The 17,778-nt window shown below is 33.8% G+C and overlaps 1 protein-coding gene across 1 annotated transcript; it reads left to right on the top strand.

Moving 5' to 3' along the window:
- Positions 1 to 9,430: 9,430 nt before the first annotated feature.
- Positions 9,431 to 16,491, top strand: plk2a (polo-like kinase 2a (Drosophila)). The gene is made up of 14 exons (XM_077243771.1): positions 9,431 to 9,782; positions 10,092 to 10,199; positions 10,287 to 10,403; positions 10,484 to 10,613; positions 10,697 to 10,880; positions 11,549 to 11,747; positions 11,834 to 11,981; positions 12,482 to 12,576; positions 12,671 to 12,806; positions 12,900 to 12,980; positions 13,722 to 13,881; positions 13,962 to 14,091; positions 14,183 to 14,293; positions 15,160 to 16,491. Exons 1-14 carry the CDS (start codon positions 9,486 to 9,488, stop codon positions 15,349 to 15,351), a joined length of 2,088 nt encoding a protein of 695 aa, XP_077099886.1. The 5' UTR covers positions 9,431 to 9,485; the 3' UTR covers positions 15,352 to 16,491.
- Positions 16,492 to 17,778: the final 1,287 nt, after the last annotated feature.

Here is a 17,778-nt window from a genome sequence, read left to right as displayed (position 1 = left end):
ATAGGGATAAATTGTTTGTGTGGTGCAGGGTATGTAAGACAGACAATATCACACAGGGACAGATTCACATGTAGCGCGACTGAAAGCACAGAAGCTAATGCGCTTGTGTTTTTGGGGTGCTTTATAGTTTCCTGGTCGATGACGTCACCCGCCTATGACGTTTCATCTCTCCATTGGGCTGATTCCATACGTGCTTCATGACGCACAACGCAGGGGCGTTCCCGCAGCGTTTGACGCAGCTCGAAGTTCCCTTGAAAGGGAACGAACACATGTAATGGGTCTTTGGTTGGTTCAGTCATTTGACGCTTCAGAGCTCAGCGTCAGACAAGCGTGCACGAGCCTCGGATTGTTGCAGCAGCGCGACCTCTACCGGCCGCTGGTGTAAGTGTTAAATATCATCCCAATAAATACACTGAAATAGTGTTGTTTTTGTATTATGTACTGTTATAGCATTTATTAATATTCTAAATTAGCTTTTTTATTTTTGGTGTTTTTTAATTGTATTTGAAGTAGCTTTAGTAATTTTAGTCGGCCACATTAGCTTACAATTATATTATTTCAGCAGACTAGTTGAAACATTTCTCATTTTATATAATTTTTTTACGTTTTAAGTTTTTCATTATATTTAATTTTACAAGCTTTATATTTAAGCTATATTTCTATTAACAAAAACATTTTTTAATTGTTTTAGTTTTGATTATAATTAACAATTACAACACTGCAATGATATATACAGTATATTAAAATATATCTAAATATTCAGCAATTTTATGTACATCTTAATTGCTGTAATTATATATTATATTAAATTATAATATATTATATTTATTATATGGCCTTTCTTCTTTATTTTTTGCTTTTCTATTTATAAAATGTACATAAAGTTGCTGAAAATTAAATTATCACTATAATATATATATATATATTATAGTGATAATTTAATTTTAATTTCATTTAGTAGCCTTTTATAGAAATATATATATATATATATATATATATAGAAAAACACATCAATACGCAAATTAGAGACAGTGAATAGATACATTTTATATAATGGTATAATTGTATGAATAGATGCATTGAATATATCTGATCATGGTGTCCTTCACATAGGAAATATCATAAAATGTTTATAAAAAAATATAACAATAATTATTTTTCACCATTTGATTCTTACACTCTAAACAATGTAATGATGTAAAAAAAAAATATATATATATATATATATATATATAGATATAGATATATATATATATATATAGATATATATATATATATATATATAGATAGATAGATAGATAGATAAAGTCTTTGATATTTGAGTTCAGCTCATGAAAAATGGGGGCAAAAACAAAAGTGTTGCATCTATAATTTTGTTCAGTGTAGATAGACAGATGGATAGATAGATAGATAGATAGATAGATAGATAGATAGATAGATAGATAGATAGATAGATAGATAGATAGATAGATAGATAGATAGATAGAGAGACAGATGGATAGATAGATAGATAGATAGATAGATAGATAGATAGATAGATAGATAGATAGATAGATAGATAGATAGATAGATAGATGGATAGATAGATAGACAGATGGATAGATAGATAGATAGATAGATAGATAGATAGATAGATAGATAGACAGATGGATAGATAGATAGATAGATAGATAGATAGATAGATAGATAGATAGATAGATAGATAGATAGATAGATAGATAGATAGATAGATAGATAGAGAGATAGATAGATAGATAGATCGATAGATAGATATTTCAAGAAAAACACTGTTAACAATCCATGGATGACAAATGGCCTGAAAAATGCCTGTAAGAAAAAAAGGCAAGGTAAAAACAACACTTCCAAATCAGTTTACAAAGAATAATGTTTACATTTGCAATAAAACTGAAATTGTAAATGAATTAAATAATTATTTTGTAAATATTGGCCCTACTTTGTCACAACAAATTCTAGATGGAAACACCAATGGTGGCACAGTACCAGATAATGTTAGCAGTGTTTTTCTTGAAAGTGTACAAGCGACTGAGATAATGAAAACTGTTCAGAAGTGTGCCAATAAAAAATCAAATGATTATAATGATATGAATATGGTATTGATAAAGCAAATTATAGATGTAATTATTGAGCCTTTACCTATATCTGTAATTTTTCATTTACTTCAGGTATATTTTTTCAGACTGCATGAAAATATCCAAAGTAATTCCATTGTTTAAAAAAGGAAATAAATCATTACTTCCACAGTTCTCAAAAATTCTGAAGAAGTTATTTGCGATTAGACCGAATACATTTCTAAATGAATTTAAGATTTTAAGTAATAGTCAATATGGCTTTCGTCCTAATCACTCAACTGCTACAGCAATAATGGAACTAACTGAAGAAATTACCAATGCTATAGATAAAAGGCACTATTTAGTAAGCATCTTTGTGGATCTTCAAAAAGCATTTGATACGCTGGACCACAAGATATTGTTGCATAAATTATATAAATATGGTATCAGAGGTGTGGCACACCAATGTGTTACCAGCTATTTAAAAAACAGAAGTCACTTTGTTGAAATTGACCATATAAAGTCTAAAAATTGTAACATAACTTGTGGGGTACCACAAGGATCGGTCCTAGGACCTATATTTTTTCATCTATATGTAAATGACATTGTGTCTGTGTCTCAGCTACTTAGGTGCATTCTGTTTGCAGATGACACTATGTATGTTAAATTATCAATGTTGCAGAAATATAATACTGCGGAGTAGCAGATCAACTTTATTGATGTAATTTTGTGTTTTGATGTCTTTATTCCTTATTCTATTCAGGAAAAAATATAAAAGATGTCCTACAAATTGTGGCGAATGAATTTCAGAAGATTATGAAGTGGTTCAATGCCAATAGATTGTGCCTAAATATCAGCAAAACTAAATTTATGATATTTTGTAGGAAAAAGAAATATGTTGAAGGGTCATTGTTTATTAATGGATTAGAAAATTGAAAGGGCACATGAGATTAAGTTTCTAGGTATCATGATAAGCGAACATTTGACATGGAAATCACATATTGATAAGATTAAAGTAAAGGAATCTCAAATAATAGGTGTGCTGCATAAAGTTAAAGATTATCTAAATACTAATGGATTGTTTTTGTTGTATAATTCATTGATTGTTGTTCCATATCTGACCTATTGCATTAAAGTGTGGGGAAGTGCCTGCAAAATATACATTAATCCAATTTTACTCTTACAGAAAAGAGCGATTAGAATTATCAGTGGAAATGGATACAGAGATCCAACTAAACCTTTATTCATACAACTAAAAACTCTGAAATTTAATGAATTAGTAGAGTATAACCTTCTAAAAAACTATGTATAAAGCTCATCTGGAAAGTTTACCAAACAATTTGCAAAATAAATTCACCAAGAGGAAAAGTAGACATGAGCTAAAAAGTACTGAGGTTTTTACAAAACCCAGGTTCCAATCGGCTGTAAAGGACAAATGTGTCACAATCAAAGGAGTCAGTTTGTGGAACAGTCTTGATTGTAAAATTAAAACTTCTAAGTCCATATATGTGTTTAAGAAGTATGTTAAATTATCAATGTTGCAGAAATATAATACTGTGGAGTAGCAGATCAGCTTTATTGATGTAATTTTGTGTTAAGAGACAGCTGCATGAGACAGCTCGAATGAACTGGAACTGTCAATGATTTTGTGTTGATAGGGGGCAGACATTATAAGTTTTTACTTCTTTCTGCTCCTTTTCATTCATGTTAAATGCTGTCGTTGTATTTGTTTTAAATGAATGAAATAAATAATAAAAGAAAAAAGATAGATAGACAGACAGACAGATAGATAGATTGATAGATATTATGTGTGTGTTTATATAATAAGAATGCAATAAAACATAAACATTAGATGCATTTTTTGTAAATAGTATCTAATGTAAATAGAATCTAATGTAAATAGTAATAATGGTCTCAATTTTAAATGTAGCTGTTTGACTGTGATACCCGGAAGTAGGTTTTAGAATAATGCTGTTAGCTTAATTATAATTATAATTTCCATCCTAAAACCATCAGAATGTATAATAAAGCATGTTTGCCCTGATATGCTTCACTATACTGATATTTGACAGATCCGCGAGTCTGTTCCAGCATCAGTATGGAGGATTCATCGCTGCTGTCCTTCGCTGGAGTCGCCGGACTCGGGCCGTGTTCTGCATGCCGGACTGAAGGTCACTTTCAGAGTGAAGTACTTTGACTTCCCACATATTTCCCTCTCTCTAAAGGAGAGAAGCTTGAGGCGCTCTGGTTCTGGTGTGATGTTCTCCCAGGTGCCGTTTTACCTTCAACACAAGAACAAACTGCACATGTTATCAAGCTTATGGATGGACGCCAAGGCCGTCTGGCTTACCTGGGATCAGGCAATGGACACTTGGCAAGTTTTGCTGACCTTTAAATGAGGATAAAATGTCAGCTCATACTATCAACTCATGTATTAACTGTCCTGTGCAGGTTTTTGCAGCCTCGACTGTGGGATTTCAGTGCACGGGATTTGAAATAAACTCCTTGTCGATGGGCTATTTGAGGAGTAAAGCATGGTGGCGTGGCAGACCACACAATGATATTAATTTGATCAAACAGGACTTCTGGAAGGTAAATTGTATGCATAAAGTATTTTGTATTGTGTTATATGTCTAGGTTTCCTTACTGTAGCTCTTTTATGTTCCAGACGGATCTGTCCGTGAGCGTGTTCCTGCTGGGCTCCTGCAGTGGTTTGTTGCTGGATTGCCATGTGGGGGCGCTATAGGATCATGTCATGCATTTTCGGTCAATATTAGTAGTGGCCGGAAGGGAGATAATTTATTATTTACCCTACAAGTTTGATGAAACCATATTTTATAAACTACAGCTACATTTGACTATTTTAGCTACGTTTTATTTTACTATGCAAGAAAATAAGATAAAAAAATGCATTGAAAAACAAAAAGCTCACATTGACGACAATATAACACGTTATTAATATGTCGTTGTTTCTCATGTTTTTAGATGTGTTCATAATTTTTTTTTATGGCCAAAATTATGTCGGCACAATTTGTCATGTTTCAATGAGTTATTATCACAAATAAAACAATCGACTCCAAGCACAACTAGCCTACTGTATGCAATATGCTTACAAATTCTTTAACAAATTATTAATAATATTTGAATAAAGAGCGAAGATGTAAATTTTCCTTGGCCGGACGTCACTTTTGGCCAATCCTCATTCATCTCATGAAGTTTAAATATTTTTAGTTTTACTGAAATATTTTGTATCTTTGCTGATGATTACATTTACAATTATTCATTTAGCAGACGCTTTTATCCAAAGCGACTTGCAAATGAGAACTATGATTAAATATGCAACTATGTTAACATTAGTTAATCCATAAGATATATTACAGCATTTTTTTTGTTTTAGGTTAATGTTCATTCTTAGTTCATGATGCATTAATTATGTTAACGTATGAAAACTGAAACTGACATTAACCAAAATTAATAAATGCTCAAACTATTGAAATAATGTTAATGTTGTAAAGTAGAGTGTTAGCAAAACATCTTAGCACAACCTTCCATGAAGAATAAAATGAGGGTTTAAGATGTTTAATGGTGATTTATGTCTGTTACTGTGTCAGAAGGGGTTTCTGGAAGAGAAGCTGTTAAAGGAGTTTCCTGAGGATACAGATTCATTGTGTGTGCTTTCCCGTTCATTCACGGCCTCACGTCTGCACTGATCTGGCCTTATGATGTACACACAGCTAGAGAATCCTCCAGAACATCTGACCATGACCAGGAGTAATCCCCGTGCAGCTCGGGAGTCAGGAAACAGTCTTATGATCAATGATCCTGTGTGTCAGCAAAACAAGTCATTCCCAAGCCAAGCTAAAGTATTGGATGTTTGATGTTAAATAAATTGTTGCAATGTTTTCAGTAATTTCCTGCCTTTTATTGAACATACACTGTCTAAAAGTCTGAGGTCACTTGTGAAAATAGTTATATATTTTACATTTTTTAAATTTTTTCTAATATACGTATTAAGCTTAAAAATTTGAGTGAGAAGTAATATGTATACATTTGTATATTTGTGTGTATGTATATATATATATATATATATATATATATATATATATATATATATATTACTTCTCACTATATATATATATATATATATAAATATAAATATACACTTCTGCATTGATTACCTTGAAAATAAATATAAACTGAAATAAATAAATATAAAATATATACAGACATCAAAAATCCTAATAAAAATCACAAAATTGTATTTCAGCTATTTCAAACTCAACCAATTCATTTAGTTTACCTTGAAAATTACTAAAACTTAAATAAAAACTAATAAAAAAATATACAGACTTATTAAAAAATCCTAATAAAATGGCAAAACAATTTTATTTAGCTATTTAAAAATTGCTCATTTTCATTTAGTTTAACTTAAATAACTAAATCTGTAATAAAATGTATTATTATTTTTTTCAGACAATAAAAAATTAAAAGGACAACATTTTATTTCAGCTATTTCACACTTTATCATTTTCATTTAGTTTAACGTGAAAATGGCTAAACTAAAAATAATAAAAATGACAAAACCCAATTTTATTTATCTATTTCAACATTTCTCATTTTCATTTAGTTTAACTTTAAATTTTGTCATTCTAATCCAAAAGCTTTGTTTGTTTCCAGGTTTAAATGAAAAACAATCCCAAAATTGTCTCTGACTTTTGCATCTGTCCGTCGCATTAAAATTCAGGAAAGGATCATGTTTTGCAAATGTTATCTTGCCTTCAGGTTATTATTGATGGTTTTTGGTTATAATATCATTACATAATACATACATAAACATCATATCTTCATGTGTTAGGTCATCTCTCTCACAGTCGCCCCGGACACTTTCATCAGCTGTACGGTCTGTCAGGATTACATGTTATCACTATATTACCCTCAATTCCCAGGGAAAGCAAGAACTGATAAGAATGTAAATGTGTAACTTGAAATGCAATGCAAGTCGCTTTGGATAAAAGCGTCTGCCAACTGCATAAATGTAAATGTCAATTGAGCAAAGTTAATGCTGGTGGTGGTAAAGTACAAAGTTTAAAGTCTCCCTGTAGTCAATCATTGTATCCCTTAAAACTCATCTCTGATCACCAAAATCACATATTTAAATATGAAAAAAATGAAATCATGCCTTAAAATAGCTTGAATGTAAATCTACACCCTTGCCTCATTTTCACTGATGAGTGAAACAAGTGGTCACAAAAGGAAGTGTGTATTGTTTACATTAGACAACAGGCATATGCTTTTCATTTTATACTGTTTTGTGTTACATAAAGTAGTCTGCGCTGTGAATATTCGTTGTTTGCATGCAATAAATATAAATGTTTACCTGCTGAATTTAAGTATAAATAACTGAGTTCAGCATGTAAACACTTTATATTGAAACCCAGCCTTCACATAACAGCATCAACACACTCCCACTCTCTCTGAAGACCTTCAAAAAACAAGCAACTTGTATGAAATGTTACTGAGATCTTGAATAAAGTAGAGCAGTGTTCACTTCATCTCACTATAAGATGACTTGTTATAAAGACGAATACGCAACACATACTGTTTGCATTAGCAGTGCCACTAGATACATGCAAAAAAAAAAAAAAAAAATAATAATAATAATATATATATATATATATATATATATATATATATGAGTAGGCCTATCTAAAATTAAAACTTAGAATTTGAATATCATCATATTACCTTATGCTTATATTCTATTACTTAAATGCTTTTTTATCTGCACCCATACATTTATGATAAATCTGTTGTCCATGCAGGCTGTTATGATTTGTTTTAATTCCCAGGATATTTGTGGTATTAAATGAATTCTTTATATCAACTATTTAATTTTCACTGGTTAAAATGCTAATTCTTGATATCAGGAATTAGATTTAGTAGCAATGGCATTTTATTATATCAGGAATCACATTTCCAATAGTAAAAATGCAAATTCTTGATATCAATATAAAATAGTAAAACTATAATTCTTAATATCCGTAATTTAATTTCCACTAGTTAAATGTCACCATAGGCTGCCATTCAAATTAAATTCTTGATATCAAGCATTTATTTCTTACTGGTTGAATTCACATATCAATTAAATTCTTAATAGTAAAAATCATATTTTTTTATATCAGTAATTGTGTGTTTACTAGTGCAAATGTCTGTTCTTGATATCAACTATTGAATTCCTACAAGATAAAATGTTCATTTTAGAAATCAATAACTTGCCACAAGTGACAATGTTAATTTCTGATATCATGAATGTGATTTTTTTAAGAAAGCCATTTTAGATAGCTATCTGAAATTACTCTCCTAATTATTGATATCATAAATAGCCTACATTTTCACAGATGTCAGAAATTACAAATGTAACCTTGAAATACATTTACAGATATCAAGAATTAGGCCTAATATTTCAGCTAGTGACAATTGAGTTGATATTTTTTAGTAACCACGTAATTGTTGATGTAACAAATTATGATTTTTACTAAAAAAAATTATATCTATCATGTAATATAGTAAAAAAATATATTCTTGATATCAACAATTGAATCTGAATGGCAACCTATGGTGACATTTAACTAAAATACAGTTAAGGATATCAAGAATTATAGTTTTTACTTGTTTAAATTGATCAAGAATTCTTATTTCTGAGAGTGATGACGTCATTATTAATATCAAGAATTTGCATTTTAACTAGTGAAAACTGAGGTTCTGATATCAAGAATTCATATCCTGCAATGCATAAGTCAAAACGGCTTGACATAGTGTGTGTGTGTGTGTGTGTGTGTGTGTGTGTGTGTGTGTGTGTGTGTGTGTGTGTGTGTGTGTGTGTGTGTCAGTCAGTATGAGTCATACATGCACCACACATCTAAATCCATAGTAAAACTAGTGTAAAGCATCACATGGTGGCGCTAGAGATCTTTACTCTTACCCATAGTCTCTAAAACATGTCCATGCATGTCCTGCTCAAACAAAATATTATACCATACAGAATATATGGAGAGATTGAATATTGTAATAATGAAGTAAATAAAATAGATTAAAAATAAGACAATAAATCATATTGTAGAATACACAGAAAATAGAAAAATAAAAGGCATGTTTTGACTAGGCTACTTAAAATTTTTAACAAGATAATAATAATAATAATAACAATAATAAATTAAAATTTTAGATTTAGTTTAATTATATTTTAGATTTTATTTAAATTCAAAGTAATAGGCTACATTTAATTTAAATAAAATAAAAGTTAATATCGTGATTTACAGATCTATCTAATCTCAGGAATAAAATATTCCGTCTTTGAGACGCGCGTCTTCATTCCAGCGCTCAGTGAACGCGCGTGGCGCGCCAGTGAAAAATAAAATGGGCGGAGCCTCCGCGCGCGCATGTATAAGACTGAAGCTCTGTGATGATTTCTCCCAGTCGGACTCGAGCATGGACATACTCAGGACTATAACACACCACCATCATCATCATCATCACCATCATCAGCCTGTGAAAAACAGCAAGATGTGTGAACACACACACCACAGACCCACCGAGAGCAGAAGAGGGAAAGCAGAGGAGAATAATAATGCTCATGCCACACAAGAAATGTCACGCATCATCACGGATTCAACCACTGGGAAATGTTACTGTAGAGGAAAAGTTTTGGGGAAGGTAAATATTTTACATTTGACTTATGAAAAAGTAATACAATGGAGCAACATGTAAATGCCATAGTTAAAAAAACATGGTATCAGTACCATGATATTAAATATTTAAAAGTGTATCAGCTGTTTTATTTTGGGTTTTGTTTATTTATTTATAAATTAATAATGCATGGAGGTAAATAAGAGATTTAAATATACAATTGAATATACTGATATGTAATGCTCTTATAATGCATCCTCTCTCTCTCTCTCTCTCTCTCTCTCTCTCTCTCTCTCTCTCTCTCTCTCTCTCTCTCTCTCTCTCTCTCTGTTTCAGGGCGGTTTTGCCAAATGCTATGAATTTACAGATCTAAGCACTGGGAAAATGTATGCAGCCAAAATCATTCCACACACGCGCGTCTCCAAACCTCACCAAAGGGAAAAGGTAACTTGCTGTGATGTCTTCACGTATTGGCTGCTGGATGCATTGATTAAATCGCAAATTAAGTTTTTGCAACCTTTTGATTGACAGATCGACAGAGAAATCGAATTGCACAGAGCCCTGCATCACAAACACATCGTTCACTTCTACCAGCACTTCGAGGACAAAGATAACATCTACATCCTGCTTGAATACTGCAGCAGACGCGTGAGTGCTATTGACGTCTTTTTTTAATAATAGGTCTTGTAGGAAATATTGTTGCACTGACGTATTTTGTTGTTCTTCAGTCTCTAGCACATATTCTCAAGGCCCGAAAGGTGCTTACAGAACCAGAGGTTCGGTACTACCTGAGACAGATCGTCTCGGGGTTAAAGTATCTCCACGAGCAAGAAATTCTGCACAGAGACCTTAAACTAGGTAAGCACCTAGAGCATTCATCCATTCCCAAATAGCCTAACACAGAAATCCCATTCGTAACCTGATTCTGTTGCTTTTCCCAGGTAACTTTTTCATCAATGAATCAATGGAGCTCAAGGTTGGAGACTTTGGTCTGGCTGCGAAGCTCGAGCCGGTTGAGAACCGTAGGAGAACAATATGCGGGACGCCAAACTACCTGTCGCCTGAAGTCCTCAACAAGCAAGGGCACGGCTGTGAATCTGACGTCTGGGCTCTCGGCTGTGTGATGTAAGTACTAAAACATTGCTATGTTTCACTTTAAACGGGCCTCGCAACTGAAGGGGCATCCGTTTGCCCTCGAAAAAGAGCTAAGATCGGAAATTAACGGGGGGTTTGGGGGCAAAAATGCCACCAAAATTAATAAAACTGCCCCCAAAATTCAAGATATGGGGTTCTTGTAATATTTCTAATAGGATATAGTTAAGCAATACAGAATGAGCAAAAGTGCTGTTTTCCCGAATACCAGCACAATTGTTAATGTGATATTGATTTCATACAACAGTTCAAAAACATGAAATTAATATTATGTGAATTACATTTTAGACTACATAAATCCACAGTAGCTCTACTGCAACACAGTGATGTTTCGTTGCTGAATGAATCTGGGTTTAATCAGTGATTCAGATGAATGATTCAACGGCTCACTAATAAAGACATTCACTTCATCCAGCTGTTTTGAACAAATCATTTGACTGAATGATTTGACGGAATGACTCACTCATTAAGACAATTTGCTGCCACCTACAAAGAAAATAAAGTAATTGCAGTCGCATTGCATACAATGTTTTTATCTGTCTTTTTTTTGTGTGCAAAAATCCACCTCTAACAAGGAGGATGTTACTCTCGTAAATGTCATGGAGATGTTTATTTCTGATGGATCATTTGTGTCCCAACAGGTATACCATGCTTTTGGGAAGACCTCCTTTTGAAACCACAAACCTTAAAGAAACGTACCGGTGCATTCGTGAAGCGCGATACTCCATGCCCTCGTCTTTGTCGCCTCAAGCCAAGCATCTCATCAGCAGTATGCTGGCCAAAAACCCTGTGGAAAGGCCACAACTCGATGATATTCTACGCCACGACTTTTTCTGCCAGGTGTGTGTCCGTTTGTGCAAACGAAATATGTCAGCAGTGTTCAGTATTCAGTGGTTTGAGCTTGTTTTTTCCCCCTCTTATATCAGGGTTTCACACCAGACAGGCTGTCTTCGAGCTGCTGCCACGCGGCCCCAGATCTTCACCACACCAGTCCTGCCAAGAGCTTCTTCAAGAAAGCTGCAGCCGCCCTGTTCGGTGGGAAGAAGGACAAAGCCAAGTACTTGGAGACTCACAGTAAGCGCTTGTGTACAGTAAACCATATGTACACGCACAAAACCAGTCACAAGTGTATACAGTATTTGTGGCAATAGCCAACGATACATTGTATGGGTCAAAATTATCGATTTTTCTTTTATGCCAAAAATCATTAGGATATGAAGTAAAGAACATGTTCCATGAAGATATTTTGAAAATTTCCTACCGTAAATGTATATAGAAAATATTTTTGTGAGTGAATGCAGCACAATCGCGAACATAAAGGCAATTTTCTCAATGTTTAGATTATTTTTGCACCCTCAGATTCCAGATTTTCTAATGTTTTCAAATTTTGTTGTATCTCGGCCAAATATTGTCTTATCCAAACAAACCATACATCAATGGAAAGCTTATTTATTCAGCTCATTCAACTCAATTTAAAAAAGAATTACCCTTGTGACTGGTTATGCCGTCCAGGGTCACATTTGTGGATTATCCAATTTGCATCATTAGACTGATACACATCTTGCTTCTTGTAGATAAACCAACCAAGGAAGAAGATGACATAAACAAACTATGCCTTGACCTCCGGAAAACTTCAATCAGCCCTCAACCCTGCAGAAAAACCCTTGAGGTGAGCTCCTTCGTCCTCGTCCTTCTCTTAGTTCTGCAGAAGGTTTAAGATTGTAACCTAACCTCATGCACATTCCTTCCTATATTTCCCACAGGACACTAAGCCCACTATCACAACTGCTAAAGCAGCTGTTCCCGCAGTGAAGGACACTAGCAGCAAACAGCACATTAGAGACAGCATTCGGATGATAGTGCGGGGAACGCTGGGGAGCTGCAGTAGCAGCAGCGAATGTAAGAGACTTGCACATTTTTATCAACGTGAGGATGTTAATGGATGTTTCAGTGCGATGTCTAATGGGTTTTTGGTGCTTTTTGTGTTCACAGGTCTTGAGGACAGCACAATGGGAAGCGTTGTGGACACTGTTGCACGAGTATTGCGAGGCTGTCTGGAGAACATGCCGGAAGGTGTGTATCTGACATGATCCGATTTACAAATGCAAAGTAACTTTTAATAACCCATTCTTAATAATAAAGTAAAATGCATTTAAAAATAAAAAGTATTTTTAGATAAAAAAAAAACATCAAAAAGGTTTTAAAAACTTTAATAATATTTATATTTAATTATTTAAAAATAACAATAATATATATATAAATTAAAATCAGTTTTGTTTAGAATTGTTTTTATTCGATGTTAAAGTTAATAATAATATTAGGCACATTAATAATAATATTAATAATATTTATTAATAATTAATAAAGTAAAAATAAATATTCAAAAAAATTGAAAATAAAACATATTTATAAAACATATTGTAAGATATAAGTACATAAACATAAAAAGCATTAAAATGATTGTGAACATTTTTAATGTTTAAATTCTGAAAATAAAATAATAATAATTTATTTTTATTTTAGTTTTTTTTCCATGTCAGTTATAGATGTCGTTTCACTTTAAAATAACTTTTTTATATATAATAAACTAAATAAAATTCATAAAAAAATCTGAAAATTAAATATTTATAGAACATTGAAAAATACAGAGGGTTTTGTTATAAGTATAAATAAAAATAAAAAGCATAAAAAGAATTTTTGAACATTTTAAAAAGTTTAAAATCTGAAAAAATTCTAATAATAATAATACATTTATTCCATGTCAAAGTTATACCTTTCACTTTTTATAATGCATTTTTAATCTCTTATTTACAGCTAATAACATTCCCAAAGAAAGCATGAACGGCAGCTTCCAGTGGGTGACGAAGTGGGTGGACTATTCCAACAAGTACGGCTTCGGCTACCAGTTGTCGGATCACACAGTTGGCGTTCTCTTCAACAACGGCACTCACATGAGCCTTCTGTCGGACAAAAAGTACGTTGACCATCTCAAGTGTCTTTGTAGCTCTTTTGCTGATGAAGATCATGAAGACTAACGTGTCTTTAAACCTTCAGGACGGTGCATTACTATGCGGAGCTGGGACAATGTTCGGTCTTCCCCACGACTGAAGCCCCAGAGCAGTTCGTCGGTCAGGTCACCATCTTAAAATACTTCGCCCACTACATGGAGGAGAATTTGATGGATGTAAGTGTCCTCTCTTGGTGGAAACGTGTTGCAATGGAAGTCTATAAATAATTCACAGATTTTCTGATTATAACTTGCTGCTCTTCAACAGGGAGGTGATTTACCCAACGTAACTGATGCAGGCAAACCCAGACTGTACCTTCTTCAGTGGCTCAAATCTGATCGAGCACTCATGATGCTCTTCAACGATGGCACTTTCCAGGTAAAACTTCATATATGCTCTGCTAGAATCAAAGAACGTCTACATATTAGGGGTGTAACGATACCCTCATATCACGATTCGATACGATATTATTGCGATACTCCAAGACATACAGGTGAAACTCGATAAATTAGAATATCGTGCAAAAGTTCATGTATTTCAGTAATTCAAATGAAAAGGTGAAACTAATATATTTAGTATACATAACTATAAACATATGCATGATTACACTTTTCAGAGGGCCAACATTTCTGTATTTAAAATCCTTTTTTTTATTGATTTCATGTAATATTCTAATTTTCTGAGATTTTGAATTTGGGATTTTCATAAGATTTTCATCAAAATTATTCTGATGACACTTTATATTAACTTTTGCACGATATTCAAATTTTTCGAGTTTCACCTGTATAGTAAAAGGTTAACAAAAAATTTACTGTTGCTTAAAGTGCTAAATTTGGTGTTGCATTGTGAGTGTAAATGAAATGGTGACAGCAGAATAAAAAAATCATGATTCTGAAGCTGAAAACAGATTTATTTGAGACGAATATTCTTGCATTCTTATATATTTAAAATAATGTTGGCCACTTTTTACTGTTAACATCAGACATTTGGCATTATCAGGACACAAATATTCCACCATTGCATTATTTTACATTATATTTTACATTATATATACTAGTTTAATGTAGTACTGAAGCTCTGTAAACTTGACATTTTTCCTCACACAGAAATTTTATTTTGGGTGAACTATCCACAATACATATTGTTGCAGTTTTGTATTGCGATATATTGTGACACGATATATTGTTACACCCCTTACTACATAACGTTGACTTGATTGCTAAACGCATGCTATATTCCCCCAGGTGAACTTCTACCACGATCACACCAAGATCATCCTGTGCAGTCAGAGTGGAGAATACCTCCTGACGTACATCAACGAGGACCGTGTTTCCACCACGCTGCGTCTCAGCACGCTTCTCGTGTCGGGATGCTCACCGGACCTTCGCACACGCATGGACTACGCACTTGACATGCTGTTGCAGAGATGCAACTGAACGCACAAAGACTGGGATACTTCGAAAAGACGAGAATGTGGACTACTTACGACTGGACGGGAGAGTGTTGAAGATGGGAGGAGATGAAATGGATTATGAGTTTTACAGAGGGACTGAACTGAGCTGGGCTGGAACCAGAGACGATGATGAAATCAAGATGATAATATCCCATTTAGATGTTTTAAATGCAGAAATCTTGCTTTGTTGAAGCCAAACGGAGATATTAACTCTTTCCCCGCCAGCGTTGACTACAAAACTTGCCAGAATTTTTGATCACATTCACAAAACTTTCACGGCCTCCAGAATATTTTGCTGTACGAATAAACATTCAATATGTTGAAAGAAAGAACAGAGCCTCTGCTTTTAAACTAACGAAAATATATCCACACTTGAATGTGGATAAGAAACAAAAAGCAGAGAAAATCTTGTTTTTGTCGGGATCGATAATCATCAACATCCCCAAAGCTTCAGTCGTTTCCTCTTCATGGGTTCGACACTTAACAATATTCAGTTTTGATTTATATTTTGTTTATGTTTGATGATCACGTAAATGACTCAATGCTTCTATCCGCTCGTTCTGGTTTACAAAGATCGTATTCTTCGCTTGTTTTTGGATTTGGAGATGCTGTGCTATTTCAGAAGTTCACTACCAAACGCAGATTCCCAGGAAAAACTTGTCAATGGCGAGGAAAGAGTTAAAGTTGAGGGAAGAAGGCTGTAGCAAGGCAGGGTGGTTGGATGTAGCTCTCTTGAGAGCAGATTTCGTTTAACTGTGAAAACATTCCTGCTTAAGGACACGGGCTCCAGAGTGAAATGATCCGATGCTGTAGTTCAACATTTCACTGTGCGCACGCTCTGCAATGCCATGGACATAACTTATTATCAGACAGAACCCACTATTTATTTATTTAATAAAGATGACCTTAGAATAATGTCAGTGTTCCTGAGTGATGTTTCAAGAACACGTTATTTAATTGTTCAGTACAATAATCGTGTCTAGCGCTTTGTCCTTTTGCGTCAATCTCCCAGTGCATCATGGAAATTGAGACAAACTCATTATGCAAGGCCGGTGGCAAAACCGCAATCGGCGTTTGTCTTGTCTTGATGTTTGTATAAAGATTAAAGGTGAATAATATTGTGGAGGTGTTGTATTTTGTTTCTTTTTGAAGCGTAATTACCCCCATTGTCCCTGCGTCTGAGTGCTAAAGCAGTCTATTATGTAAACCTCCAGGGGCCCGATGAAGCCACTTCAAAAACACACATTATGCCTATAAAAAGGAAGAAAACATGAAAAGAGTGGTTTTCACCACCTACTTTCAGCCCAGTACAAATTCCCTATGTAGTCAAGCCCTTCATGCACTATAGTAAAAAAACAGTACTTGATTATACTGTATTTATAATGCAATGCTTAAAACTACTTGATCTCATCGATGGATTGCTTAACTTTATTATTTGCTTTAGTTTTCTTCCTGCTTTTCTGCAACCAGAACAGACCTGTGACCCATTTATGGATCACAACCCAAAGAAATATTTAAGCTTTACATCTTTACTGTGACAAATGTCAACACTTTCCATCATGCACTAATTAACTCAGTTGTTATAATTAGTCATAACTTAAAGATAACTAGGGTGCATGAATAAATAATGAGTATAAGGTTTCCAGAATGAATCAAACCAAATGCATCTGCATACCTGCAGCGTAGACACAGTTAATGAAATTAAATTAAATATGAAAGTGCTATGTGAAGGCCAAGTATGGTAAGCCATACTCAGTCTTCTGCATTTAACCCATCCACACATTAGGAGCAGTGAGTAGTGAACACACACACTTAAAACCGTGGACACACACACCTGGAGAAGTGGGGAGCCGTCTTTGCTGTGGCGCCCGGGGAGCGATTGGGGTTTAGGTGCTTTGCTCAGTATTCAGGTGTTTCCAACCGATATTGAGATTCGAATCTACAACCTTCGGGTTACAAGTCTGACTCTCTAACCATTAGGCCCCGTCTGCCTCCTGTCACAGCTTTTTATATACTTTTTCTCTAATAGGCCATGAGTTGCACTAAATCCATTCCCTAGAAATAGTACGATGGAAAACCATTGTTGCATCCTAATTGTCATTCTTCACATCATTAAAGGGACAGTTAGCATCAGTCACCATTTCCCTGTCATTGAATCTTTTCACCGCACAGCAAAACTAAATGGTGACTGAAGCTTTCATTCTGAGAAACTGCTTTTGCTTCAGTGAATGTCATTGGTTTTGAAACAACTTGAGGCTAGTAAATAATAATGTAATCATTTTTGGATGAACATGCAATCTCTTTGAATACTGAACATGGTAATCAGTATGGTATACAAATATGGCAAATGGCAAAAATATGACAAAAATAGCTTGAACGTAACTCTACACCTTTGCCTCATTTAATATGA

The sequence above is a fragment of the Siphateles boraxobius genome, unplaced genomic scaffold, assembly GCF_051911475.1.
Source record: "Siphateles boraxobius isolate OS27281-9 unplaced genomic scaffold, OSU_SipBor_1 25, whole genome shotgun sequence".
Taxonomy (NCBI): Eukaryota; Metazoa; Chordata; class Actinopteri; order Cypriniformes; family Leuciscidae; genus Siphateles; species Siphateles boraxobius.
The sequence above is the reverse complement of the archived record's forward strand: the minus strand, read 5'-3'. Positions and strand labels throughout refer to the sequence as shown.

Bases quoted from the DNA above. Each gene is read 5' to 3' on its own strand.
- plk2a (XM_077243771.1), top strand. From the start codon at position 9,486: ATGGGCGGAGCCTCCGCGCGCGCATGTATAAGACTGAAGCTCTGTGAT. The intron at 10,404-10,483 runs GTGAGTGCTATT...GTTGTTCTTCAG, and splicing joins TTGAATACTGCAGCAGACGC to TCTCTAGCACATATTCTCAA. The intron at 11,748-11,833 runs GTGTGTGTCCGT...CTCTTATATCAG, and splicing joins GCCACGACTTTTTCTGCCAG to GGTTTCACACCAGACAGGCT.